We start from the raw sequence: 27,971 nt of genomic DNA, 5'->3' as shown, positions 1-27,971 counted from the left end.
TTTGTCTTATGACTATATTTGAGCATATGTCAAAAAAAACTCTTAATTCTCCATCCTATTGAAATGTAGAACAGATGATATAACAGTGCTCTGGGGCTGGACTGGGTTAAGGCGGGGCTGTGAGTATATCCAAGGATTAGTGGGTGAAGAGGAGGAGGGGATGTGCAGAGGAGGAAGGACATTAAGCTTACAGACACGATTTTATTTGGAGGACAGAGACACTGCCTTTGACGGTGTGAGTGGATTATTACACCAACAAGTAAGTGCAACAGTTCATAGACATTAGTGCCTTGAATGTTACTGAGAATTATTTCTTATGATCCACTTCAAAGTATCTGAAAGTAGTGCTTTCAATTCACATTAATTGGCTTTAATAGCAGCTTGATGGCTAAATAACTGCAGCTGCAGAGACCACATTATCATTTGCTTTCTATCGGTCGTTTATTGCTTTCGATATTATGTAGGAGTATGTATGTCTTTCTCAAACTGTGGTCTCCGGACCACTGGTGGTCCGTGGGCGCCCTCTAGTAGTCCGCAAAGTACTGTATGTAAACGACCATTTGCAGTGATGTGCAAGTACACCTCGCTGCAGCAAACTGAAAGGGGCGGGGACGCTATATTTCCTATACCTCCGTTTTTATTTTCTTTTGAAATTTGTATTTAATATATTTTCACCTTTAGGAAGTAGTTTCACTCTCAGAATGTATTTGAACTTCTCTCTTTTATTTACTTTAGCGCAAGCTCACAGTTTTTAGCAAATAGTCCCTTTTCACAGTGACGTCAGACAATGGCCGCCATAACTCGAAGAGGTGTATCTTTACTACCGGTGTGATTTTGCCTCGGGAAACCTGACTGAAAAATTCGCGGATACTCATTATCTTAAGGATATAATAAAAATGTTAATAATAACATTTAAGTGTTAGATAGCTGTTATTACTCATTGTCAATCCACCATTCTCTGACTGTGTATAAAATAAACAGCCTCAGATCAGAGAGTAAACCAGCTAGCAGCAGCTTTAGCCACAGTTGGGAAAATATTCTAAATCTGCTCTTTAGTCGCATCTTTTCGGGCTTGAAACTGCCTCTAGTGGCGTGGGGGTGGTAACACAACTAATCTAATTGCATTACTAAGTCAGAATACCACAACGTCTTTATTATTTACTATTAATTCTGGCATTACTGGCATTATAAAACAACATATTTTTTTCATTTTCTTAAGGATGTAGAGCTAATTAAATGACAACACTTTCATACATTATAAATAATATCTACATATCTCCATCAATTATAGGAGGAACAAAATAAATAAGGACATGAAAAACAACAGGATCAACTATAATAAAAATACCATTTGCAATCCATCCATCCATCCATCCATCCATCCATCCATCCATCCATCCATCCATCCATCCATCCATCCATCCATCCATCCATCCATCCATCCATCCATTTTCTTCCGCTTATCCGGGGTCGGGTCACGGGGGCAGCAGCTTCAGAAGGGAGGCCCAGACTTCCCTCTCCCCAGCCACTTCTTCTAGCTCCTCCGGGGGAACCCCAAGGCGTTCCCAGGCCAGCCGATAGACTAGACCCTAACCCTAACCCCAAATCATCCGCAAAAAGCAGAGATGCGATCCTAAGGCCACCAAAACGGATCCCATCAACACCTCGGCTGCGCCTAGAAATTCTGTCCATAAAAGTAATGAACAGAATCGGTGACAAAGGGCAGCCTTGGCGGAGTCCAACTCTCACCGGAAACGAGCCCGACTTACTGCCGGCAATGCGGACCAGACTCTGACACCGGTCATACAGGGACCTGACAGCCCGTATCAAAGGGCCCGGTACCCCATACTCCCGGAGTACCCCCCACAGGGCCTCCCGAGGGACACGGTCGAACGTCTTCTCCAAGTCCACAAAACACATGTAGACTGGTTGGGCGAACTCCCATGCACCCTCCAGGACCCCTGCTGAGGGTGTAGAGCTGTATACATAAGAAATTTAATTGAGCAAAAGTCAATAACAAACAAATAAATTAGCTGAGCCAAAAAGCGAAGCTCTCAATTTACCGGTCGATCTACGTTCTCACCCTCATCTATGGTCATGAGCTTTGGGTCATGACCGAAAGAACGAAATCATGGGTACAAGCGGCCGAAATGGGCTTCCTCCGCAGGGTGGCTGGGCTCTCCCTTAGAGATAGGGTGAGAAGCTCGGTCATCCGGGAGGGACTCAGAGTAGAGCCGCTGCTCCTCCACGTTGAGAGGAGCCAGTTGAGGTGGCTTGGGCATCTGGTAAGGATGCCTCCTGGACGCCTCCCTGGTGAGGTGTTCCGGGCACGTCCCACTGGGAGGAGGCCTCGGGGAAGACCCAGGACACGCTGGAGGGATTACGTCTCTCGGCTGGCCTGGGAACGCCTTGGGATTCCCCCGGAGGAGCTGGAAGAAGTGGCTGGGGAGAGGGAAGTCTGGGCCTCCCTTCTGAAGCTGCTGCCCCCGCGACCGGACCCCGGATAAGCGGAAGAAAATGGATGGATGGATGGAATTAGGTACAGAAGAATACAACCCAGGTTGTTACAATCAGAGTTGTTAAACAGACATAAGCAAAGATTCATTTTTTGTTTTTACAGTGTTTTTACAGTATATTATTGAGAGACTTTTCGTTGTAGAGTCTTATGTATAGAAAAAAATAAGATGAAGCCTATCAACGAGGAAATTTTCCTTTGACTCTAAAACGATAAATCATATTCATGAATCACATTATTACACGTGTTAAGTTTTAACATTTTAACTCAACAACCTCCAGTTGGGTAACCCCAAGGTCTTCTTAAAAGGTAGCGTCTCTGAGAAGTCTGTCAGTATTTTATAGTCAGTGTTTTCAGCAAAGTTGAGCTGACTGTCCAGGAATTACTCGAGGTATTTAAAATTTGCCACAGTTTCAACAAGTTGGCCATCAAGTGAAACTGTAATCACGTTCAGTTCTTGTTTATCACATTTAATTAGCTCTACTTCCTTAAGAAAATGAAAAGGCATGTTCTTTTCTGAGGGAATTTATATTTTACTGTTCCAGTAATGCCAGAATTAATAATAAGTAATAAAGACTTTGTGGTATTCTGATTTAGTAATGCAATAAGATTCGTCGTGTTTCCACCCCCACGCCACTAGAGGCAGTAGCAGGCCCGAAAAGATGCGACTTGAGCAGATTTAGAAGTACACCGAAAGCTACAGAATTTTCTAAAAACTGTCAGCTGCCGGGAAGTAAATAAAAGAAAGAAGTTAAAATACATTCTGAGAGTGAAACTCCTTCCTAAAGGTGAAAATATATCACAGATTTCAAAAGAAAATAAAAACGGAAGTGTAGGAAATAGCGCCCCTTTCACTTTCGGATTGCAATGGTCCCATTTCCAAATAAGGTATGAGACTGACAGCGGTCCGTCCCCGCCCCTTTCTGTTTGCTACAGCGAGGTCCTTCTCGTGATGTGGACTCAAAAGTGTATGTAGGACCAAAACCGACATAATAAGAAATAAAAGAATAAATATATAAATAAAAGAATAAATGCATATCCGACATATATAAATAAAAGAATAAATATATAAATAAAGGAATAAATATATTAAATAAAAGAATAAATATATATTTTGATAAGAATTAAAAGCATATATACATATTTTGATAAGAAATAAAACCATAAATATATATTTAGTTTTCCCTTTTCCTTACACATGAGTTTCCATCAAGAAAAATAGATATTTTGCTTTGTCTTTGTTTTTTTGCTTCTCCCCTTTCTGCTTGCTGTATTTCTGCTCGCTGTTTTTCCGTTTGCTATTTTTTCTGCTGCATCGTTATGTTTATGAGGAGAGCTGCCTTCTTTGTCTACTATTGGTCAATAGAGCTTTGGTACCAATGTCACTGGTTCCATACGTTGTGGGGCGTTTAGCTGCAGTCGCTCAGTGCCATCTTTGCAGGCCACAGACCAAAACAAACTTTATCCTGGTGGTTTTATTGTGTTACCGACTGCAGTGAAGTGAACCTCCGAGCGATTGAGGAGGGAGCTTGAGAACGGCTGGCCGAAATTAGCCTTCATAAATTGGATCAACCTTGAGCTAAGCGCTGCTTGCTCGGCGGATATTGGAAAATCCAACATCCAACTTGAAACTAACTTCATGTTTGCCCATGTGGGCAGTGCCTCTACATGGGCAAACCCATGTGGGGCCACCATGGAAACCACGGACAAACCCATATGGGACCCATATAGTCTGCCCTCCTTTTCTCCATATGGGGCCCACCTAGGTATGCTGGCTGGGTATATTTCTTCTTTTATTTATATATTTCTTCTTTTATTTATAGATTTATTCTTTTATTTCTTATGATGTCGGTTTTGGTCCTCCATAAAAGTGCGATGCATACAATTGACTTACCAAAGGATTGTGTTTAAAAATAATTATGGATAAATGGTTTAATACCAGGTCACATAAAATAAAAGCTGAAAATATTGGTTGAAAGAAAACAACACCAGAAAATGTCATGCCTGCTGATGTGCGAGCAATTTGATTCTTTTGAACGGTCTCCAGTTCTTCCCTGGAGACCATTCAGGGAAGAAGTCTCAGTAAATGAGAGGTTTTAGAAACTTCTCATTTACTGAGAGGTTTCTAAATGAGACTGGAGTCTCATTTACTGAGACTCCAGTCTCAGTAAAAACTGTTCTTTGTTCTTACGACTTTGTTTGCTTATATTTCTCTGCTCACACAACATATATTGTTTTTATTTAATTAAAAATGATTTAATTAAATGCATTAATTTAAATGCATAAATACAACTGATAGAAATTGGTGGATAACTTTACATTTCATAGAGCAGAAAATGACTTGTTTCTGTCAAAGCAACTAAAATCTATTTTTCTGTTATTGTGCAAATAGCCGTAAAATGCTATAAATGCACACTACACTTGGTAGTAAAGAACAACTTCTTTTTTTGATTTCCATGTGTTTGACGTCATTGGAAAGCTCAAAATCCACACTTTCGAAATCTTTAAATAACTCAAAACACCCAGAGTCGACTTGGCAGATCCTATTTACAAAACAGAATGGATGCAAAAAGAAAGCAATAAGTGTGTTAAGATGCTAATATTTTAATTTAAGTTTGTATACATTAAGATGCGTTGTTGAGGAGAAATTTCAAGTTAGTTTGTCTGGGAGGGTTTGTTCGATGGGTTAAGTGACTCTCAGCCTGAAAAAGTTTGAAAAAACACTTATGTAAAAGTTACTTTTATAATTGCTGAGCCCTTATGTAAGTGCATACATAAAGACATTTGCATAAAGTGATTACTTTAGTGTTGGTTCTTGATTACAGGAAATAATTTTGTATATTTCTGCAGCAGATGTTCAGGCATGGTGCCCAACGTGGAGAAGATCATCCAGAGCATCAGCCTCGGAGACCAGGACGCTGTCCAGCTCTTACTGGGCAACTACAATACCCAGGTTACTGATGGTTGCTATGACGACTGCCTCAATTTGGCATAAGACATTTTCCTTCTTTTGTAACTATGGAAATAATGTGCAAGGCACGATGAGAATGGTTGTCGATGCCTAGAGGAATGTTTGAAATGTCTGCAGGAGCACCAAGTTGGTCAGCTCCATCTCTGGCTTCATATCGTCCACAAACATGTTGGAGCATTCATCGCTTCTCTTTCTCTGCTCCACTCCTGCTGCTGCTGTTTGAACAGCCATTCTACTTCCAAATACCAAGATAATTTTGGTATATTGTGACAAAATTAATCAAGTGAATGAATACAGCTGTTCATCCTGTAAATGGTGGTTTGAACCCCCTCCCTATACATCTCTGCCATTGTGACTTTTGGGATCAGAGGGCCCAGTAGGACCAGTTGAATGACAGTCATGCCTCTGTCAGTCTGCCCCACAGCAGCTGAGAGTACAATGTAGCTCACATCATCAGTGTGTGAACGGGTTAATGACCGAAGTATGAAGAGCTTTGAAGTCCTCTGACTTGATAAGGCAATGTAGAAATGTCACCCATTTATAATTTTACCATGTTTTTTTATTGACACTGAGATTATTGTCTTGCTGTCATAACTGTAGTATTTTCTCAGTATATCATTTGCTTTAAGTTTTATCTTTATCAAATGATGCTGATCTTTGTAAAATATTCAGTACATCTTTTTTCTTTTATCTCTCCACAGTACGCAGAGTGCTTCTTTTTCAATACCGAGGCACAAGAGAGAAAAAAGGTCAGTAAACAAAATGTCTGAGTCTGTGAATCATCTTGCAAAAATATTCACATATAAAGTTAAGAAACTCCCCACCTACAGAGTGGAGCCACACTCCCTCCCCATAAGCATCCCTCGAACCAGCAGATCAGGCAATAAAAAACCTGGAATTGTAATCCAAAAAAACTGCCTCCTTTTTGAGCTTGCTGCACTTTTGAGTCTTGACAGCTTAGACTTCCTTCATGTTCCACCTGCCTTCATGACCATCTATCCTCAATTATCTCCCTGCTGCAGAACATCTGGAACAGAAATGGTTGCTATAAAATAAGACAATGGGCAACCTCCATGTGAAGTCCTTTCCTAAGCATTTTTTTGTCATCTGATTGAGAATGTTTATACTGTATTTTTGTCATTGTAATACTGGACAGACTCCAGCTTTGCGTTTGGTCATCAATGATGACCACACCCGTGTCCACAGTTTTAAGAATATGAAAATTTTTGCACAGTACCTCAGTTGTTGAGAGCAGCACCATGGAGGCATCACACAGTCTTGCATGTTGACTGTACTTCTTATCAAAATGGATAAATGTCATATTCTCTTTGAATCTTTTTCTGGACATCTTTTTCATAGCAAAACAGGAATCCCCATTTTCCTGACCAGACACTGTCCAAGTCCAAAATGTCAATAGTAGAATGTCACCACTTCTTTGTTTTTGTCTTCTCTTTTTAAGTCTTACACTTATTATCTTTTTCTTTATTATACATCTGTTGCTGTTCATTCTCGGACCACCTGTCTGTAGCAACAACAACTGGAAGAGGTAAATAAATCACCCAGACAGAGCTGTGCTGACAATGATCACACCTTCTTACATTAATCTGAAAAGGTGCTTAAATTGTTTAGTCACACCCAGTCTCTGTGTGAATGGATGGGTGTCCTCCAAAAGCGATTAATCATGTGTTCCAAAGCTATTTAGATACCTCATCACTCATCATATTACCCTGTTTTGACCTTCACTTTCGTAGTATGCTTTAGCTTGTGCAGAAGACTCTGTTGTAATAGGAATTATTTCTTTTGGTGGGTTTGGTTCAGGGCTGATAGTGAAAAAAAATCCAGAGCCTTAACTTTTTTCCATCCCCATGAGGGGGACATGATGTGAAGGGTATTACATATGCAACTCACCTTTAACACATAACATACAAAAACTATATAAAAATAACTCTTTTAACCCATGAAATAGTGGGCTCCTGACCACATATCTATATAAAGTGTCAGGATTGGTGAAGGCGGAGGCAAGGGAGAGCCGAAATGTAAACAAATATTTATTTAACTTAAACACTTGCCATGAGTGTTCACCAAATTACAGGCATAAGACGCACAAGAATCTTGCACAAGACTAGATAGAACTAGAACATTTCTGAAGAAATTTAAACAGGGCCTACCAAAGTGTCGGTTTGAACCCAACATTCTGCTGCTAAAAATTTCAATGCTAAGCTTAGCTAAAATAATATTAATAGTATGTGGAGAATCACAAGAATATTGACTAACATGGACATAGTCCATTCAATATGTTAAAACTAGTGGATAAGCTAAAATTATCCAAAATGCTAATGTTAGTCTAAATGCTACCAGCAGTGACTTTGGGGTATCACTAGCATACCCCAAGGTATGGAATAGACTTCCTCTATTCATGGCTAATGAATCAAAAATAGCTCAAATGCTTATTTTACCCACTAGTTCACTAAGAAAGAAATAGCAGAAATATTTATTTTAGGGTGAGAGCTAAAATAAATAGCTCTCACCCAAGGTCATGCAAGGGGGTGGATGATGTTGTGCATGATGTTGTCTATGTTCAGCTACATAGATTTATTTTGTACGCCCCGCCCCGTTCTTAGAGACAGGGAGTCTCTAAGAATCCTATCCACCCCCCCTACCCACCCACCCCCATGTCATTCAACCAGACAGCTATTTGGAATCCATAGGTGGGGGGGGAGAGGGGGAGGGCAGAAAATGTTGGGAAACCACTGGGGGGGGCCCAAGAAAAAAAGTTTGGGAACCACTGATTTAAACAACCCACACCAGCAGTATCTGGTCAACATATTGAAAATAGATCCTTGTGTTGCCATGGCTAATCAACAAGGTCAATGCATCTTTGCAACTGAAGCTCTTCTAGGACGTTATTAGTGTCTTAAGGTCTACCATTAAAAGTCCAAAGAAGGAAGGAAAACCACTGACTTGAGAGAGAGTAATTGGTGGCCAGCTTAGTGTTGAACACTGGAACCAACAATCTATAATTGATGAAACAAATTTGTAAAAAGTGTATTTCAATGCTGAATGATGTTCTCTGTGTGAAGTAACCCATATAGACAAGGCCAGTAAGCCTGAACAGGACAGAAGATATTATGAAGAAATCCAGAGGGGGGCGATGTTGGATTTATCATCCTTTCTGAGAACCACCCATATGAGTGGAACAGGCCAGGGAATAAACAGAGTACAAATACTGCATGAAAGCAATATAGCAGTGTGACCCATTATTACTGATGTTATGTGCAGTGTTACTAATTCCCATCTCTTGGTTCATCAGTTCAGAAAGAACAAAATAAGAGACTGTGCTTCAAACTCTGATTCGGACATTGACTCAGATGATGAGAGGCCGAATCTTCTTCTCAGAGAGGTAGGCCAAGTAAACTGATGTGGTTTGTTTGTTCTCCTGTACCCTCTGGACTTCCCAGAACCTCCAGTCATCTTTTACAGCAGATTTACCTGTATCTAGATTGATTTGTTTAATCATAATCATTTCCATAATCTCTGGAGATGATTATTCAAATGATTCCTCATAGGATCAAGAAAATTATGGACAACCCTGACCATCCTCTTCAGATTTAGCGCTGTAGGAGATTTTTCCTGCTAACAGGCATTACTAGCTACAATAACTCTTTTAAGAATCTAAATTAATGAGTTACAACAACATTTAATTTCCCTTTGAGATTAATAAAGTATTTTTGAATTTGAATTGAATCTCTGATGCTGCAGCGCATGTAATAAACCTAAGACTCTTTAAATGTCTATGTAGTTGATTTGCGCTGAGGCTGAATTCTTAGATTTCATCATAATATTTTTCCCTGCAGGGTCTGGCTGCAGCCCTGCTGGGCTTTGTCGGTGGTCAGTTGCAGCCTGCTGTGCTACGAGCTTGTCTGCATACTCTGCGAATCCTCTCCCGTGACCGTAGAGCTCTGGGACCAATGGTCACTGATAGCGCCCTACTCACCTTGACACACCTGGGAGGTATCAATCTTCGGCAGCCCAGCCAGCAGCAGGACAAAACAAAAATTCAAGATCAGTGTGACAGAACACAGACAGAGATCCATGGAAAAGAAGCAAGTGGATGTCAGGGAGCAGTAGATTCCGATCAGAGGTGTACAGTTTCTTTTTCAGAGTGTCACTCCTTTAACCGGCGAGGGAACGTAGGGCACCTTGTGCTTGCTCCTGGGAAAAAAGATGCCTGGGAAGACGACAGTGAGGAAAACGGAAAAGTGGATGATGGGGAGGTGTGCAGGAAGGAGGCCATGAAAGTCTTGTGTAATATAATCTACAACAGTCCCCAGGCCCGGGAAAGAGCCAGCTCACTGAGGTGACAGTTTTAAAGTTGTCTTCTTGTTTCTGTATTATGTCAAAGTTCAAAACTTTAGTTAGTTTTGACACAAAATCATAGAGATTATTGGAGCAGACAGAGATATTTTCCATTCCTCTTTACACAATCCATCCAGTTAAATGTTTAAAAAAATCAAGAATTCAGCCCATCATATTGAAATCTAAGTGAAAGTTAAAAAGTTTGTCGATCAGAATGTGGAGCTAGATTTTATTAAAACCCAATGAGAAGTCTACAGATAGCAACTTATCATAATTTTTGTTTCTTTCAAGATGTCTAAAACACATTTAGTAAAGTTGCGGTGTCATCCTCAACCCCACAACCAGACAACCAAAAGGTAAAGTAAGTGTGAAGTCTGAATAAGGAGATGGCTCTTTATCAATTTTTCAAAGGATTTCATAGTCAGTGCAACAGGTCTAAAGTTTTGAAGAACTTTTGTTTGGCTAGTCTTAGCCACAGGTATGATGGACTGCTTCCAGCACCTTGGCACTCTCTGTTGGTTAAGTGACATCTGGAAGATTTGATACAAAATGGGAGCCAACTGTTCCACACGAGGAGAGCAGTTGACCACTTACACTGCCTGGCAAAAAAAAAAAAAAAAAGAAAGTCACCACCAAAGAAAAGGTCACACTCTAATATTTTGTTGGACCACCTTTAGCTTTGATTGCAGCATGCTTTCACTGTGCCATTGTTTTGAAATGCTTCTGCCAGTGTTGTGTTCAAGACCACCTACCCCGAGACCAAGACAAGACCAAGACTTTCAGGGTCCAAGACCAAGTCAAGACCAAGACCGAGGGAAGTCGAGACCGAGTCAAGACCAAGACCAGCGCCCCGCGCTACATGACACAATAAAATGTTAAATATTATCAAAATTGCTTCTCAAAATGATCTGAAAGATCCATATTCCCACAAAAACACCTAGATATTAAATACTTAATACATTTTACCAATATTAAATATTCCATCTCTGTGCTACAATGTGTGATGGTCTCGTGTCATCCCTAAAAAGATAACGCCCTGGGCATTTGTCTATATTGGTCATGTAAGAAACCACCACCGTCTGCACCATTAAACATAGCAATTAGCAATTGAGGCAATGCCCTGATGGTAAATAACGCTCAACTATGAACACTGACCAAGGAGCAACAGGCAAGTAACCAAACAGAAGGCGCTCATTGTGACTGTTTTCATTCTCTCTCCCGGTACATGAAGCCAGGAAGTCTGACACCATGGCAGACATTACAGCTGCCACTTTGAACAAAAACAATCAAAGAGCAATGTGCATTCTGTGCGTGCTCTTTCGATCTTGTGTTTTAGTTATTTGTTAATTTAAATATCAACGTACATAATTAAATAAAATAATGATGCAGTACACAGAGCATTACAAGAACAAAGAACGGGTCAGGTCAGATCGTTATACGCTTAGCACAAACTCACGGTGTTCTGTCAGATCAGCATACGTTGTCTGAGCTAAGCGTATGCTTAGCTCAGACATGCATACGCTGTCATTACCATATGATTTTATTTAATCAGCAACATAGAATCATGACGTAGATCGTCATAGACTTTGTTATTAACAGTTATATGGCATCCTGACTTAGGGGTTAAGTAGGTTAATGAGTTTTACACGGGCATGTGTTGTAGTTGACTGCAGCTGCAGCTAGACCCTGCTTTAAATACACTTTGAAACCATGACAACGCATGTATATCTATCAAGTTATCATATTATGTCATATTATGAACAATTTAATGACTTATTTTTGTCATAACTTGTTGCGTATGCTGAACTGACAACTCCACTGACGGTCGGACTTCTTAATGCGCATGCGCTGGCATACTCACTGCGTACTCACTGCATGTATGCTATCCTGACAGCGTATGGATATCTGACAGAACAACGGCTATATCTGTCAGACACGTCATTACCATAAAATTTCATTTAATCAGCAACATAGAATCAAGACGTAGATCGTCATAGACTTTGTTATTAACAGTTATATGGCATCCTGACTTAGCGGTTAAGTAGGTTAATGAGTTTTACACGGGCATGTGTTGTAGTTGACTGCAGCTGCAGCCAGACCCTGCTTTAAATACACTTTGAAACTATGACAACACGTGTATATCTATATAGTTATCATTGAAAACAATTTAATGACTTATTTTCGTCATAACTTGCTGCGTATGGTGAACTGACAACTCCTCTGACGGTCGGACTTCTTAATGCGCATGCGCAGGCTTGGTACTCACTGCATGTATGCTATTCTGACAGCGTATGGTAATCTGATAGAACAACGGCTCTCAGTGAGTGACACTCCAGTCCTATCTAATAAGTAAAGAGCTGTGGAGAAGAATCGACTGTTTCTGAATGTCACATCAATATATTGCAGACTTTTGGACACAGCGTTTTCCCATATATGCGACAAGTCAGTCAAAACCTCCGCACAATAATTCAGGCAGTGAGTGACTTTTTTCATCACAGATGCGTATGTCTCTATACAGCTAGCTTTGCTAACATCATGTCAACGGAGCTTACCTTTTTTAAGTTAATTTTCTAAGTGACGAAAAAAGTTAGACGTAGTCCCCACCGTCTGTGAAAGCGAAGCGCTGCTGAGTTAGGTGTGGCCATCGGATTTCTTATGATTTATGCAGCGCTATTATATTACTGATGATTAGACAGACATTTTCTGCCGCTGAGAGGAAACCACCTCATGTCTCAGAGCGCCGCATGCGAGTGAAAGGTGGGGAGGAGGACGGGGAGTAACAGAAACACGTAATTACTTGGATTTTATTCGGTGCGTTTTGCATCCACTGAAAAACAAAGATGTTAACAAATACACTGGACAGTATGCTGTACGTTTAGTGACATTTTCACAGTTGCGGTCTCGACTGGTCTTGAAATAAAATGCAGAGTCCTCAGCGCCCGAGACCGAGACAAGACCGAGACCAAATGCGTTCGAGTCCGAGACCGGTATCGAGACCAAGACCAACTTCTAGTACCACAATACTGACTTCTGCTTCAGCAGGCACCTCTCTCTTCTTAACCTGATGTGGCCCACTGGGTAAATCTGAACTCATCAGACCACATGACCTTCTTCCATTGCTCCAGAGTCCAATCTTTATGCTCCCTAGCAGTTTGAAGCCTTTTTTCCAGTTAGCTTCACTGATCAGTGATTTTCTTAAGGCTATAGATCTATTCAGTCCCAGTCCCTTGACTTCCCTTCACATTCTGCATCTGGAAATGTTTTTACTTTCACTATTAAACATAGACCGGAGTTTTACAGTTGTTTTTCTTTGAATTGATTTAACCAAACATTTAAGTGATCGCCAATAACAATCATTCAGGATGGATTTTTTTCCAGCCACATTTCTTCCTTGAAGACCACTGGTCTCCATTTTCCTTCCAGTTTTTAATAATGCGTTAGGCAGTTCTTTACCCAGTTTCAGTAGTTTCAGAAATCTCCTTAGATGTTTTCTCTGCTTGATGCATACCAATGATTTGACCCTTCTCAAACAGACTGACATCTTTTCCACGTCTTTAGACATGGTTGTTTAAGAAATGAGAAGCAACTTAATGCACCAATTGGGGTCTTTTTACCAGCTGGAACATAATCAACTATAAAATAATTATCCAATAGAAGGTTTGGTTCAATTTGCTTAGTTCAATCCAGGTGACAACTTTTTTTGGCCAGGTAGTGTATTACCTGAACCTGGGCTTTTTCCAACCTTACAGTGTGTAAAAGATTCAGACACAGACATAATGTCAAATGGGACATGATCAGAGCAGAGAAGTTGGTTTTTCAGAATCTAGATCTCATTACTAAAATCAGAAGAATCAAAATTAGGGTAAAACATATTGAACTAATTTGCCAATTAGATATCAGAATTAAAACCAGGAATAACCACAGTTCTGTTGCACTTGATCTTTGATGCAACAATTATTTTAAACCATTCCAAACTGGGCCTAATATATTATTGGCAAGGTCTTTTATCAGCTCTTCCTTATAATTCAATTTAGCCTTTTTTTATGTCATTCTTAATTTCACTTTTAAGTGAATTCAACTCTGTGAGGTTTCCTTCACTGAATGCCTTTTTGTTCAACAGATTTTTCAACAATTTTGACATCCATGGTTTGCTATTAGGAGCTATAATTTTTGCTATAATTTTCTTTACAAAAAGCTATGCATCTACTAGTTAAATCAGTGTGGTTGTATGGAAATGAGGGTTACCACATCTCTTTGTGATTTGCCAGTGACATCACCATCCCAGTCCATGCATACTGGGGCGTCATTTCTGCATTTGAGGAGCACCAAAGGGCTATTCCTACATGTTCTACCAAAAGCTTAGATGCTCTGAAGATTTAATGAATGGTGCTTTACAGCTGCTTAGCAACCCCTTGCCTCACTAAAAGCTTAATGTCTGTCTCCATGGGAAGGCTTCTACAGGGATTATGGGAGAGTCTGAAGCAGGGAATCTGGAGTGGGGCACCACCCACTGGCCAGTTTTACAAACTGAGGCTTCTCTTCTTACTAACAGCCCTGAGACCTGAGCTCAGGCTGCAGCTGCAGCAGGTAAACACTCCTCACCTTCTCACAGTTATAAATGGCTTCATCTAAAGTTTATCTCAGTCTACTGCTAATCTCAACCATTACTCTGGGGCAATGGTGATGAAGGTGGTAGGAGTTTGCCCAGCAATGGACAGATTTCTGGTTTGGTTCCCACTCCACCCACCTCTGTCATTATGTCTGTCACCACCAGGCAAGGCTTGCCTGCCACCAGCCTTGCCTGGTGGTGGGGGTCAAAGGGCCCGTTGGCGCCGGTGCATGGCAGCCAGCTGTGTAAAGCACCTTGGGGTCCTCTAGACTTAACAAAGTGCTATACAAGTACCAACTCATTTACTCTAAACCTTTGTGTTTTGTGGAACATTGAGCATGCAAAAATTCACTTATAGAAATTAATTTGCAAAAGTATTCCCACCATTAATTTTTTCCCCCTGTCACAACTACAATTTTCAGTTTGTGATAATGGTGACGTAGAAGAAAAAATGATGGATAGCTTAAAAAAACTTCTACATAAAACTCTGAGTTCATCGTTGTTTAGCTGCAACTAACAATTGTTGTAATAATTGATTATTCTCTTGATTATTTTGATGATTAATTTGATAGAAAAACTGGCCCATTCTGCAGATTGTTCATTTAACTAGCTATAGAAATATATTTAAAAAATGCAATTAAAAATAATGGTAACTACCCATAATGGTAACACTTTATTTGAAGGGGTGTGCATAAGACTGACATGACACTGTCATAAACATAAATAAGTCTTTATGAATGTTTATGACAGTTGTCATGAAGTGTCATTCAGTAAATAATGACACTTTTAGTGCAAAGTTGCATCGAAAGTCCATTAAAAATGCCAACTTTGCATTATATTATCATAATTTACAAAATCATGCAAAGCTGGCTCTTTTAATGGACTTTTAATGCAACGTTGCATTAAAAGTGTCATTATTTACCGAATAACACTTCATGGCAACAGTCAAACATTCATAAAGACTTCTTTATGTTCATGACAGGTGTTGTGTCATGTTTATGACAGTGTCATGTCAGTATTATGCACACCCTTCAAATAAAGTATTACCAAAATAATTAATTCCTATAGTGAATGTTTGAACTCTGCTGATGTAAAGGATGCATCAACAGCTAATTACATAATTCTAGTATCTACATATGAAAAGCTCAGACCTTAGATCTGGGAGAAGCTAAAACTACCATATGAAAAATTTTGGTTGAAAAAAAGTTTTTTGCTGCAACTTTAATGCAAAATGTATATAGCTTTTTGGATAGGTTTGACTTAATTACTACTCTGATAATGTTCTTTCAGAAAATGGCTTTTTTTTCAGTCTATACACTCCAGTTAACAATGAATTGATTACCAAATTAGTTGACCATGATTTCAATTATCAATTTCTGTTGAGACCATTTTATTTCAAGACCCTTAAATAAACTCCAGACTGACCGGTTAGATTTAGAAGTTGCCTAGTAGTAAACATCGTCTGAGGATAAATGTTTTGTGAAAGCTGAGCAAAGAAATATTCAGTCAGAAAAGGAACCACAAGGTCCTTGGGAAATCTGCAAACATATTCCAGTTATGTATGACTTTGTGTTGGTCTGTCACATCAAATCCAAATTCAACACATTGAATTATGTGGCTATAAAGTGACAAAATGCAAACGGTTCAAAGGGTGTGAATACTTTTACAAACACTCAATTTCTTTATTACAACTAATGCTTCAGAAGTTTGCTTACCACAGTCTGTAGGTAGAACTCAGTGCTTTGCTTTGGTTGCCTCAGGAGCGTGGGGTGTTGGTTCTGACCTCAGCCTTGGAACAGCGCCTGGTCTTGAGATGGGCCGATGGAAATCAGCTGATCACTGACAACACTTCCTCTCCTGTCTCCAAGGAGGTGTCCCAGGATGTTATTGAGATTCTCAAGACCATCTTCAACGTTGCTCACAGGTTCTACAGGCAGGAACCTGATGAGGTGAAAACACAAAGCCACCAGTGCTAGGCAAACATCTAAATAGTTAGGCAGGGGTTCCTCAGAAAGTTTTCATAGAGTTGGTTAGACCAGGCTAGTAAAACATTTTAGGGTGGAATGGGTTAACCAAATGAAATAAAATCAGCTAACGCAGCAAACATAATAAGAATTGTCAGAGTGCTTCATGTGCCCATGCCTTTATAGAGGATTGTTTTTGTGGTGAAATTTAAGATGACATCCAAATTTAGTCCATGAGGTTTGGTCAGAGATGAAATCTGAAGGATGTCTTTACAGGAGGAAGCTGCTTTATATCGCCGCCTGGCAGCTGTCCTACACCACTGTCTGCTGCTGTCTTGTGATGGAGCAGACACATTGGAGGAACTACAAGGGTCAGAGGGTTATCTTTAACCCAGAACTCATTGTTATATACATGTTACAGATATGCTTGAGAAAAATGAACTAATAACAGTTGAAGGACATTCATAAAGTATTTTCCCCTCAGACATACAGTAAACATCCTGTCAGCCTTGCCCCTGACCTGCCTGGATGTCCTGCTGGCTGTCCCTGTAGGACAAGCGTCTCATAAGTATGAAGATGTCAACATGGACTGTGTACACGCATTGCTGCTCTTCATGAACAGACGACTGAACAGGGCAAGTAGATGTGCTGTCATAGGAAGAAACTGGGCATATTGGTCTAAAGATCAATCTTATCAACACCAAGTTGATTATTGGTATCAGATCAGTACTAACGTGATGAGATTGATACTTTTATTTGCAATTTTTCTGCCATATATTCACCAAATTACTTGAATTTCCTCAGATATTCAAGTAGACACATATTTCTCTGCTGTGGTGTCTTCACATGGTTTGGTAATTGTAAAACCATCTGGTCTCATGCTAACCAATAATGTGGCCTAATCAAACTCCCTTGTATGATGAGAATGCATCTTTCAAGTATCTCCTGCATCTGCTGACTTCCACCCTGTTGTTACTGACTGTATCACAACATTCAATACCTGGAACATCCATTTTCTTAAATCCAGTTCCTGGATGCTCCAGGAACTGCCTGCAATAGTGTTGCTCAGCTTTCGATGGCATGGCCATAGAATGGACTCAGCCTGCTCTTTATGATGGATGCAGTCTCATAGGCTTTTAAAAACTTTCAAACTTATTTTTTTCTTAAGGGTCAGAAGCTGAAAGAGAAGCTGACTCCTGTTCTAAGTTTATTGACAGAGAGTTCTCGGGCTCACAGGGAGACACGTCACTACTTAAGGCAAAAGGTAAAATTTTTCTTTTTTTTTTGACTGCACTGGCATTCCTTATTATATTTCTCTTCTGTGTTTGCTTTTATTATCATCTCTGAATGTTCCAGATCCTCAAACATAAAACCACATAAAAAAATAACCTGTGTAAATACAGATATCGATATGAATCATGATCGTACTGAAAATCAGCAGCTGGTTTCTTATCCAGGTTCGTGAGATAGCTTGAAAGTTTTGCTTCAGCTTCCTCACTCATGGTGCATGCCATTGATCCACTGTCTACCAAGGCTTTGAGGGAATGTTTGCCTCCAACAGTCACATCCATGTAGAACAAGCCGTCAGTCTAAGAAATGGCCTTTCATTGGTTTTCGGATAGGTCTTATGGTTCCTGAATGCTGCTTTTTTCAGTGAAACTGACTGCCTCAAATAGATAGAATTATCCCTCCCTCTCTCTCACTCTGTAGTTTTAACACTTACTACTGAGGAAGGCAGAGCTGATAGTTAGAACTACATAAATGCCACCTTGACTGAACACTTACTACAGGCAAGATGGCAGAAGAGCATGAGAAGAATATGTGACTCATGAAACTTGATGCCCCTAAACCAGTGGTCCCCAAACTTTTTGCTGTGAGGGCCACATAACTTTTCCCTTCTCTGGTGGGGGGTCGGAGTCAGTTTGTAACAGAAAAAGTGTGACGATTGTAGGAGTGCCTAAATGTAAAAATTTATTGTTTTCCAGAAAACAATCAAATAACCCTCTCTGGGTTCTTTACATAAAAAATTCAGGAAGGAACATAGTCTGTATTTTCCGAACTATAAGCCGCACCGGACAATAAGCCACAACACCAAAGTTGTTTTTTTTTTAAAACCAGTAAACATACACATATAAGCCGCACCGGACTATAAGCGGCAGATATTTCTGCCGCTCCAGGTTTTCCACAACGATGCAGCAGCAGCAGAGGGGGGCGGACACCCAAAATTTGAGTCATAACAGGTCAATTGAATATCACATTTATTACGGTTGAAAAAGAAAAAGTTGCCAAGTTTAGATTTAACTGAACTGATTACGGTAGTTTCCGAACGGTAACTAACAGTAAACGTGCTGATCCTTCGTGTTGCTACTAGCATGTGCTAAATGAAAATGGGCGCTTTCTTCTTCTTCTTTAGATCTCAACGGCAGCTTGCATCCATTATTGTTGCACTACTGCCATCTACTGGATCCTAATATCTATACTTCAAATTCTCATAATGATCCCTGTATTATTTAAAAAAAATAAAAAATCTTCTTTTTCCCCTCAATGCTATTTAACTGATCAACAACATTCTCAAATTTCAATTCCCTATTAAAACCTAATTCCGTTTTAATGGGCGCTTTCTTCTTTTATTTCCAATTTTGACTTCCAGTGATTCACTTCCTGCTAAAGAGCCCCCTGGTGGTTGAAGTTATAGTTATACTTATAGTCCGGAAAATACGGTATATGAAAAATAATCTGATTGCTCTCTGGTATTGTTCAGGGGGTCGGACCAAATGTGGAGGCGGGCCGGATTCGGCCCGCGGGCCATAGTTTGGGGACCACTGCCCTAAACTGACAAAAACATTGAGCAAAACAAACAAAAACAAAGCATCACATATTCTACAAAATAAAGTCATATAAAGCTGTTTGGAGCTTTATATGACTGGTTTAACCCTATCACTTTTACACATGGGATTAATGTGGCCTTTTATAATGAAGTTTACTGAAAAATTAAAAAATAAAAGCTTCATTATTCCTTACTCGACATATGAAGCTGACAAATGACTAGAATGGGATATTGGTTTAGAACAAAGACTCCCATGCTTATGATAGAACACATTCTCATGGTAGCGTCAACATGCTAGTAGGTCAATATGCTAATGATAACCCACATGCTACTGACAGCATTTGAGCTAACCATAGCATTTTGGTTAATTTTAGCTTACATGTTAATATTTGCATACTAACTTGATTAAGTCACTGTTAGTCAACATGTTAGTTATAACACACATGCTACTGCGAAAATGCTACTTGCTCTACATTCCAGTCATAGGCCTCATGCTAACGTTAAACCTTCAGCTATAATAATTATTTGAGTTGACTGGGGCCTGAACATAGGAGGAGAGTGATGCACTGCCTTGAGAAGCAAGGTAGTGCACTGCATCACTCCTGGATGGGATATTATTAATTTTGTGAATATTTTTGAGGTAAATGAATTCTTATTTGTTGTGAACAAAGTTTTGAACATATATTTTTCTATGACAGTAACACATTGGTGGTACAGTAACACATTACGATTTGAATCAGAACTGTATTTTTTCTCTTGTAACCTTTTGTCTCAGATCTTACCTCCTTTGAAGGACGTTGCAGTTCGGCCTGAGCAGGACAGTACTCTTAGAGGCCAGCTAGTCCGCCTGATGACACATGTTGATACAGATGTTAAGGACTGTGCAGCAGAGCTGCTGTTTGTGCTCTGCAAAGAAAATGGTACATTACATTCTACATGTTTGTGTTATTGTCCTCATAAAAGTTTTATTTTTAGATGTTTTTCTTTCCAGTCATTCAAGATATTAGTGATTGTGAGTCAACATAAATGCTTGAAAGTTTTTTGTTCTACAAAACAGGCATTGTCATGGTCATCTAATGGTATTTCTAAAGAACAAGCAAGGTTTATTTCATTCGCACTCTATATGAAGCCTTGTTGTAGAGAGGAAGTACTTGTACAGCGATAGGCAGACATGTATGTTAATTGAACATCAGAATCGTATTAATTTGTGATTGCTAATGATGCATCTCAAATGTAGAGGAAAGTTAACACAACAATTTACTTTATTTAAAAAAAAAGAAGGAAGTTCTACACACACTTTTGCCAGATGGAGACTAACAGGAGGTCAGCCATCAGACCTGAGAGTGGTCTGATGGCTGACCACTCTCAGCCATCAGATACCTGGAGGTGTCATATAGAACTATGACACCTCCAGCTGATTATACACTGATGATCAAAATCATAAGACCAGTTAAAAAACTGCAAGAATTTGCATTTTGCACTATTGGATCTTAAGAAGGTTCTAAGTAGAGCTTCACAATGTTAGAAGAAATCAGCGTAAGAGACAAAAACTTTTGAGCGGGGAATTAATTGAAAACTTATTAGAGGGACTCGACATATCTCATTGATCTCACTGTGAATAAATGGCTTTAATATTGCTAATTGGTAATGTCCAGCATTTGGGGCTTGTTATCTTGTCACCTCCATTTAATGCTTAAGACACATCTCATTCACTAATGTAAATTTAGTAGAATAACTCATTTTATTATGCTAAACAGTTAAACAAGCTAAACAGTTATCGTGTTAAACAGTTGTAGGACACTGACTGACAACGTGCTAGATAATGTTAAAACAGCAAGATAAATGCGGGTAACCTTGACAACCAGCTTGTTTGGCACCCTGGACGAACCAACTTTCTGGCACCCCCCATCCATTCCAGTGTCTTCAAATAAACCGGAGGGAGGGGCACACACATGCTGTCTCCCATAAGATGTTGCAATGGCTGTGACACAATCACAGCCATTGTATTTATGGCAGGTATGTATTCTTAAGATACATACCTGCTCATGACCCTCTCTTTTCACTAATATTATTGAAAACATTCTGCTAAGGAAAGAAATACAATCTTTCTTGTGAAGAGTTGCCTCAATATTGTTCTCATTCTGTGTGTCTTTGCAGTAAGCCGCTTTGTTAAATACACTGGCTATGGGAACGCTGCAGGGCTGCTGGCAGCTCGGGGTCTGTTGAACGGCAGGAGGAACTCTGGGGATGGCCAGTTTGCTTCCCACTACTCCAGCGACTCCGACTCAGACACAGAGGAGTACCGCCAGGCCAGATCGAAGATTAACCTGGTGACAGGCAGGGTGGAGGCAGAGCAGCCCGACCCAATGGAAGGCATGACAGAAGAAGAGAAGGAGGACGAGGCCTGTCGTCTCATCTGCATGATCAACAGACTATCACAGTGAGATCATTTGATATGATACTACTCATAATTCCAGTATCCTTTTGTCTGCTCAGTTATTTAGAGTACAGTACTCAGAAAGTTTCCCTCTTTCTATATTTTATGATACAGCAAATGTTTTAAACATAACGACCAATGTCAGGTTAATTGGCCTCTCCAAATTCTCCCTAGGTGTGAGTATGTATGTGCATGGTTGTTTGTCCTGTGTGTCTCTGTGTTGCCCTGCGACAGACTGGCGACCTGTCCAGGGTGACCCCGCCTCTCGCCCGGAACGTTAGCTGGAGATGGGCACCAGCAACCCTCCAGACCCCACTAAGGGACAAGGGTGTACAGAAAATGGATGGATGGATGGACCCATAACAACAAAGGCAAAAAACAAGGCGTTGCAAATTTATTAAAGGCAACAAAGCAAAAATGATGGACAGAAGTATTCACACCCTGTTCCATGACTATAAATTGAGCTCAGGTTCATCTTGTTTCCACTGATCATCTAAAGGATCATCTAAAGCAGTGTTTTTCAACCTTTTTTGAGCCAAGGTACATTATTTTAATTGAAAAAATCTTGAGGCACACCACCAACCAAAAATGTAAACAAAGATACTCTGTAGCCGCCTATATTACATTTATAGTCATTCTTATCAAAGTCTCTTGAATAGGAATCAACACAAAAATGCATTTTTAACACATTTTACATTTCTTATTTCAAATTGCACTTAACGTGTACACTACAAAAATACCCCTGAACAGTGCCTAAGCACTGTGGTGTTCAATTTAAAGAAGTTGTAGAAAACTTCAAACTGTTTTACAAACTAATCCACAAGCATTCTTTTAGCCAGAATACAGAAAATAATTCTTATTCTGAAAGAAGCAATAATATTTGGAAAACATTTCACTTCATATTCACCGTTACAATATGAAGAGTTGCATGTACAAAATGTCAATATTTTACCCACCTGGTGTGAAACCTGTGCATGTTTGGATGAAAACAGCTGATTTTCTGGCAGAAATTGAAGAAAGACAAAGCTCTTCCTCAACAGTTCTCATTCTCTCTCTGGTTTTAGTTTTTATAGTAACTAGACTAGAGAAGCTCAATTTCACACAGATATGTTGTGGGAAATGGACCCATGTTCTTTCCAACCCAACTACTGCTGAGCTTCTCTGTCTTTTCCATCACTGTCGTCACAGTCTTGCTAGGTACGATGCTCTCACCGCTACCTGTAACATTCATGCATCACTAATTCTCTTGTTGTAATGTAAAATGCTCTGTACCTGCTGCCATCTAGTGGTAAGAAAATTACATGATTGCGCCGCTAGTCACTGCTACAGCAGACACACGAAGATGGCATTATTTGCAAATAATTCATTTTCAAAAAATCTTTTCAAATCAATTACCGTATTTTTCGGACTATAGAGCGCACCATACTAGCACCTTCACAAAATTTTTTGAAAAAAACAAAACAAAACAAAAACTGGAAGCTGTTCTCGATTTTCCATAAGGACCCAGCAGAGGGCTGCGTCCTAATAAATCTGCTGCATATATTAAGGACGCAGCCCTCCGTCTCCAAAGCCGAACCATGGTTTCGTTCACACCGGGCTTAAATGCAGCGGCTCTATTTCCCTCCTGTTGTGCCAGATCGACAGCCCTCAACTTAAAACCTGCATGATACGAGTTTGAAAACATTTCTCCATCGTGCCTGCTGCTAGCATGTGGTTGAAAATTAGCACGTTCTTCTTTTGATTTACAATTTTGACTTCTAATGATTCACTTCCTGCTAGAGAGCCCCCTGGTGGTTGAAGAGAAAATACACAGAAAAGCCACATCGGGCTATAATCCGCATGGTTCAAAGTTTAGAAAAAAAGTTGCATCTTATAGTCCGGAAAATACGGTACCGTAGGTGAAATTGAATAATTTCCACGGCACACCTGACGATCACTCACGGCACACTATAGTGCCGCGGAACAGTGGTTGAAAAACACTGATCTAAAGGATCAGGGGTGTCCAAAGTGTGGCTATTGAAATTATTTTGTTTGACCACAATTCAAGAATGGTAAAAATTTAGTCAACAAAATGGAATTGAGTTAAAGACCCAAAAATGTTCTTAATGGCATGTTTTTATTCAAATAAGACAACAGCATGAAACCTTTTATATCTTTTAGGTATTTGGGAATTAATTAGTTAAATTGTTACTATTAAGCAGGTAAAACAAAAAAGAAAAGAAATAAAACTAGTTTTTGCATTTTTAATTTATTGAATTTTATGACAAACCTCTAATTTAACTTTTCTGCTTTTGGCCCCTTGGAGAAAAGAATTTGGTCACCACAAAACCATAAAAAGTTTTATGAAATGTAAGAAATTTTTAACCACCAGTGTCCCCCAATGTCTCCACACCCCCTCTACATCTGGCCACCTGAGGAATCATAGAACAAGGCCTTGGTCAGAGAGGTGAGCAAGAGGCCAATTGGCAAAGCTCAATGGTGTCAGGATTAAAAAAAGTACTGAAACAAGGACCGACTAAACCAAGATGGCGCAGAGGTCCAAGAGGCCAGTGTCAAAGGAACTCAGAGCATGAAGACCATTACCACCCAGCGGTGCAGGAACTTGGAGCCTGGTGGCCACAGGAGCTCGATCCTTGGAGGGTGGTGATGGTATGGAGGCTTGCAATGACGAAGGAGCTTTGAGACTGCAGCTGAATCTCTGGGGTCTGAAGGACCTGGCTGGAGACTGACCGAGTGACTACAGTGTGAATACTTGTGTACAAGTGATTTTTTTTTTTGTTTAAAAAAAATCACAAATCATAATGAAAAACAAATTCAGGTTTTACATTATGAAGTTTGGCATTTAGATCAGTTAGGCTGGGCCACATACAATTCAACTAAAGAAAAAAATGAATAAAAATCAATGCTGTTTAATATGGTATTAATTTGAAATTCTTATATTTTGTCTTCTTTGAGTCAAGAGGAAAACAATTTTTTTTTGGTAAAGAGGAAAACTGAGGTTGCACAACCTTCTGTTGCCTTGCAGCAAGAAGGTTGTGGGTTTGATTCCTGGCCCAGGGTCTTTCTGCATGGAGTTTGCATGTTCTCCCTGTGCATGCTGGGGGTTCTCTCCAGCTACTCTGGCTTCCTCCCAAAGACTGTTAGGTTAATTGATCTCTCCAAATTTTCCTTATTTGTGTGTGTGCATGATTGTTTGTCCTTTCTGTCTCTATGTTGCCCTGCGATGCACTGGTGACCTGTCAATAAAATGTAGAAGTGCTGTGAAAGCTTTACAGATGTTCTGTTTGTATTTTCTCTCTCATTCAGAGACCAAATCATTCAGCCAATGAGTGTGACAAGAGATGGGAGACTGGCTCCTCTTTGGGGCCATATAAGGAGCTGCATAGAAGAAAAAGAAGAGGAGGAAGAGGAGTGTGAAGAACAGGGCTTGAGTTCTATGCCACAGGGATTGAAAGACAAAACAATGAAATAGCAAAAATATGTTTCTGCTACACTCAGAAATGAACAAGCAAGTATGAGAATGAACAAGCAAGTATGGGAGAACTATTATCATTTCTTTATTGGGGCCCTCTTATTCTACACTTTGGTCTCTTTAATATTTATTTTTGTTCCGTCACCATTAATGCGGCTCAAACCACTGCGTGCAACCCCACAAAATATACATTAAAACGTGCTGCCCAATCTTGAGAAGGGAGTTATTACTTCTGTTGCCATTTAAACATGGCAGCAATATGGCTTTGAATTACAATGGAAAAGAATGCACCCTACAAAATAAAAGCCCTCATATTTTACGCAGCAGGTAATTACTACTTTGCTGCAACCACTGTTACATATGGGATTGGTGTAGCTTTTTAAAACGAAGCTTACTAAAAATTTCAAAATAAAAGCCTCTTTGCTCTTGACTACATTTTAAGTTGAGAGAACTGTTCAATGAGATATTGGCTTAGGACCAAGACTCCATGATTCTAATGGTAGGGTAATATGCTAGTACTTTGCTAGTGAAACCACATTTAAGTTACCATTACTATTTTAGCTAGGTCTTATGTAAAAGCTACGCTTTATATAAGACAAAACAATGAATTAAGTACGTTGATGTTACTCAACATGCTGATGATAATACATACATCCAACTAGTGTCTACATGCTAGTTGCTCAACATGCACAATAATAATGCTCATGCTAACATTAGTCCTATAGCTAAAATAAGCATTTTAGATGATTTTGAAAACGTTTTACATATGTTTATCATAATGAATGTAGTAAGTCAATGTAAGTCTACATACAAGTGATGCCCCACGTGCTACTGACAGCAGTTAAGCTAACCTTATAATTTAACCTAATTTTATCTCCTAAACTAATGTTTGCACACTGACTAGAGTAATTTAATATTAAACATGCTATTAGTAACCCTCATCCTACTGGTAGGATCAACATGCTAGTCAGTCATTATGCTCGTCTATCATGCTAAAATTAGCTTGATAGAAAATAAACATTTTACCTGTTTTTTTCATTTATGTTTAGCATATTGAATGTAGTAAGTCCATGTATGTCAGCATATTGTTAATATCACACATTCTAACGACAGAATCTATGGTAAAATTCTAACAAATTTTAGCTTATACACTCATGTTTTGCATACTGAATGGAGTAATTTTATGTTAGTCAATATGCTAGTGATAACCCTCATCCTACTGGTAGTACCAAAGTCATTTGATATGCTAGTAACTCTCATGCTAACATTATCCTTGAACCTAAACTAAGCATTTTAGCTAATATTTGATTTATTAGCTATGTTTTTCCAGTCAATGTAAATTAAAATCCTGTTACCACATGTGCTACTGATAGCATTTAAGCTAATTTTAGTATATACACCAATATTGTCATACAGAACAGAGTAAGTCCATGTTACTCAACATAATAATGATACTCCACAAGCTATTGACTACATTTTAGTTCACATTAGCATTGTTGCTCATTTTCAGCATCAGAACACTGGGTTTAACTGACACACACTCTTTGGCAGATCCCTTTTAAATTTCTTCAGAAATGTTCCAGTTTCAGGATATTATACTGCAGCATGCTGTTTGCTTCATCCTATTTTAAGATTTTTATTCATAGACTTAAATCGGAGTGATCATTCTGCTGATGCATCTACAGCAACTCAGATGTGTCAATTATGTCAGAAGGAAAGAAAAATTAAACATGTAAAAATGACTATTTTCAACTGAATTCATATTTTCTATTTGCATTCAAACTGTTAAGTTCTTTAGGAATGCCATGTGTTCATCTGAGCTGTTTACACATTGTAAATTATATATGATGTTTTCCACAGCAAGGGTAAGGAAATGAAGTTCCTTTAAATTGTTTTCTGTATTAGTCATGTTTTTTAATTGCTACTTTGTAGAATATAATTCTTGTCCACTCATTGTTTAGCAATGCTCTTGGAGAATATTCAATGTAAGAAAGTGAGAAAATGTGTCCAAAACTTGTAACCATTACTGTATCCTGTCTTGTTATGTGAATATTATGAATTTGAACTCTTAAACTCCCATATAGTGACCAATATGTGAAAACATAGAAGGTTTGATCAAAACTAGTAATACTTTTTCTTCCCATGACCTGTCTATCCTCTTCCAACCTATACTCCATCTGTTTCACTTTCTGTCAAGATTATCTCTAATGTGGGCCAACCGCCCAGATTTTATTTATTTATTCCTCCCTGGTGGTTTCACGCCAGAATCCTCCCCAGTTACTCACCTTCTGGATCCTTTTCTCAGCTTGCCTCTCTCCTGTTCCTCTGGGTGTGTGTTCCTGTTTTCCCCTCACTGAGAGAATCCTTCCAGATCAAGACGATTACATTGTTCTTAGAAATAAACTCTTTAAAATGTACTGTTGTCCACCTGAGCAAATTGTGCATGTGGGTCAGAAGTCTACCTAGAACCACAACTCTGCCATATGTGGAAAACATTAAGTCACAAGAAAGAGAGAAAGTCTCAAATAATTTTTCTAGAAAAAACAGACATGACAAAAGTACAGCAAACTTCAATAACAGAAACAGAAGCTATCATTTAGGTTTGGGCATTTATTGTATTATCATTTATCACAATAAATTTCATATCAGAATAAGAATTTGATTTATTGTGATAAAATTTATTTTGTGATGATAAATTTCAACTAGTAATGTTTTAAATCCCCCTCAAACTGCCGTTGTTGTCGGGATTGATAGTTTTACTATTGTCTGCACTGTCTGTACAATGAAAGCACCAATAAATACTAAATTTGAAACAGAAAA

General features: G+C 39.2%; 1 protein-coding gene across 2 annotated transcripts; it reads left to right on the top strand.

Annotated features, from left to right (window-relative positions):
• Nucleotides 1-135: 135 nt before the first annotated feature.
• Nucleotides 136-27,971, top strand: LOC103468148 (chaperone Ric-8A). Of its 2 annotated transcripts, none has more exons than XM_008415024.3 (14): nt 136-259; nt 5,369-5,468; nt 6,188-6,235; nt 7,015-7,032; nt 8,797-8,886; nt 9,341-9,843; nt 14,294-14,429; nt 16,212-16,400; nt 16,692-16,786; nt 16,900-17,050; nt 17,584-17,679; nt 20,018-20,162; nt 21,400-21,682; nt 24,986-27,971. In XM_008415024.3, exons 2-14 carry the CDS (start codon nt 5,379-5,381, stop codon nt 25,149-25,151), a joined length of 2,010 nt encoding a protein of 669 aa, XP_008413246.1. In that variant the 5' UTR covers nt 136-259; nt 5,369-5,378; the 3' UTR covers nt 25,152-27,971. The 2 variants fall into 2 exon arrangements, with proteins under 2 accessions (XP_008413246.1, XP_008413245.1); XM_008415023.3 differs by having other exon boundaries at nt 5,366-5,468.

This window comes from Poecilia reticulata, chromosome 8 (assembly GCF_904066995.2).
Source record: "Poecilia reticulata chromosome 8, P_reticulata-male-v2, whole genome shotgun sequence".
In the NCBI taxonomy this organism is placed as follows: Eukaryota; Metazoa; Chordata; class Actinopteri; order Cyprinodontiformes; family Poeciliidae; genus Poecilia; species Poecilia reticulata.
This window is presented reverse-complemented; position numbering and strand designations above follow the sequence as displayed.

Coding starts and splice junctions, on each gene's coding strand:
- LOC103468148 (XM_008415024.3), top strand. CDS start 5,379: ATGGTGCCCAACGTGGAGAAGATCATCCAGAGCATCAGCCTCGGAGAC. Junction 5,469..6,187: donor TGGGCAACTACAATACCCAG/GTTACTGATGGT, acceptor ATCTCTCCACAG/TACGCAGAGTGCTTCTTTTT. Junction 20,163..21,399: donor TGTGCTCTGCAAAGAAAATG/GTACATTACATT, acceptor GTGTCTTTGCAG/TAAGCCGCTTTGTTAAATAC.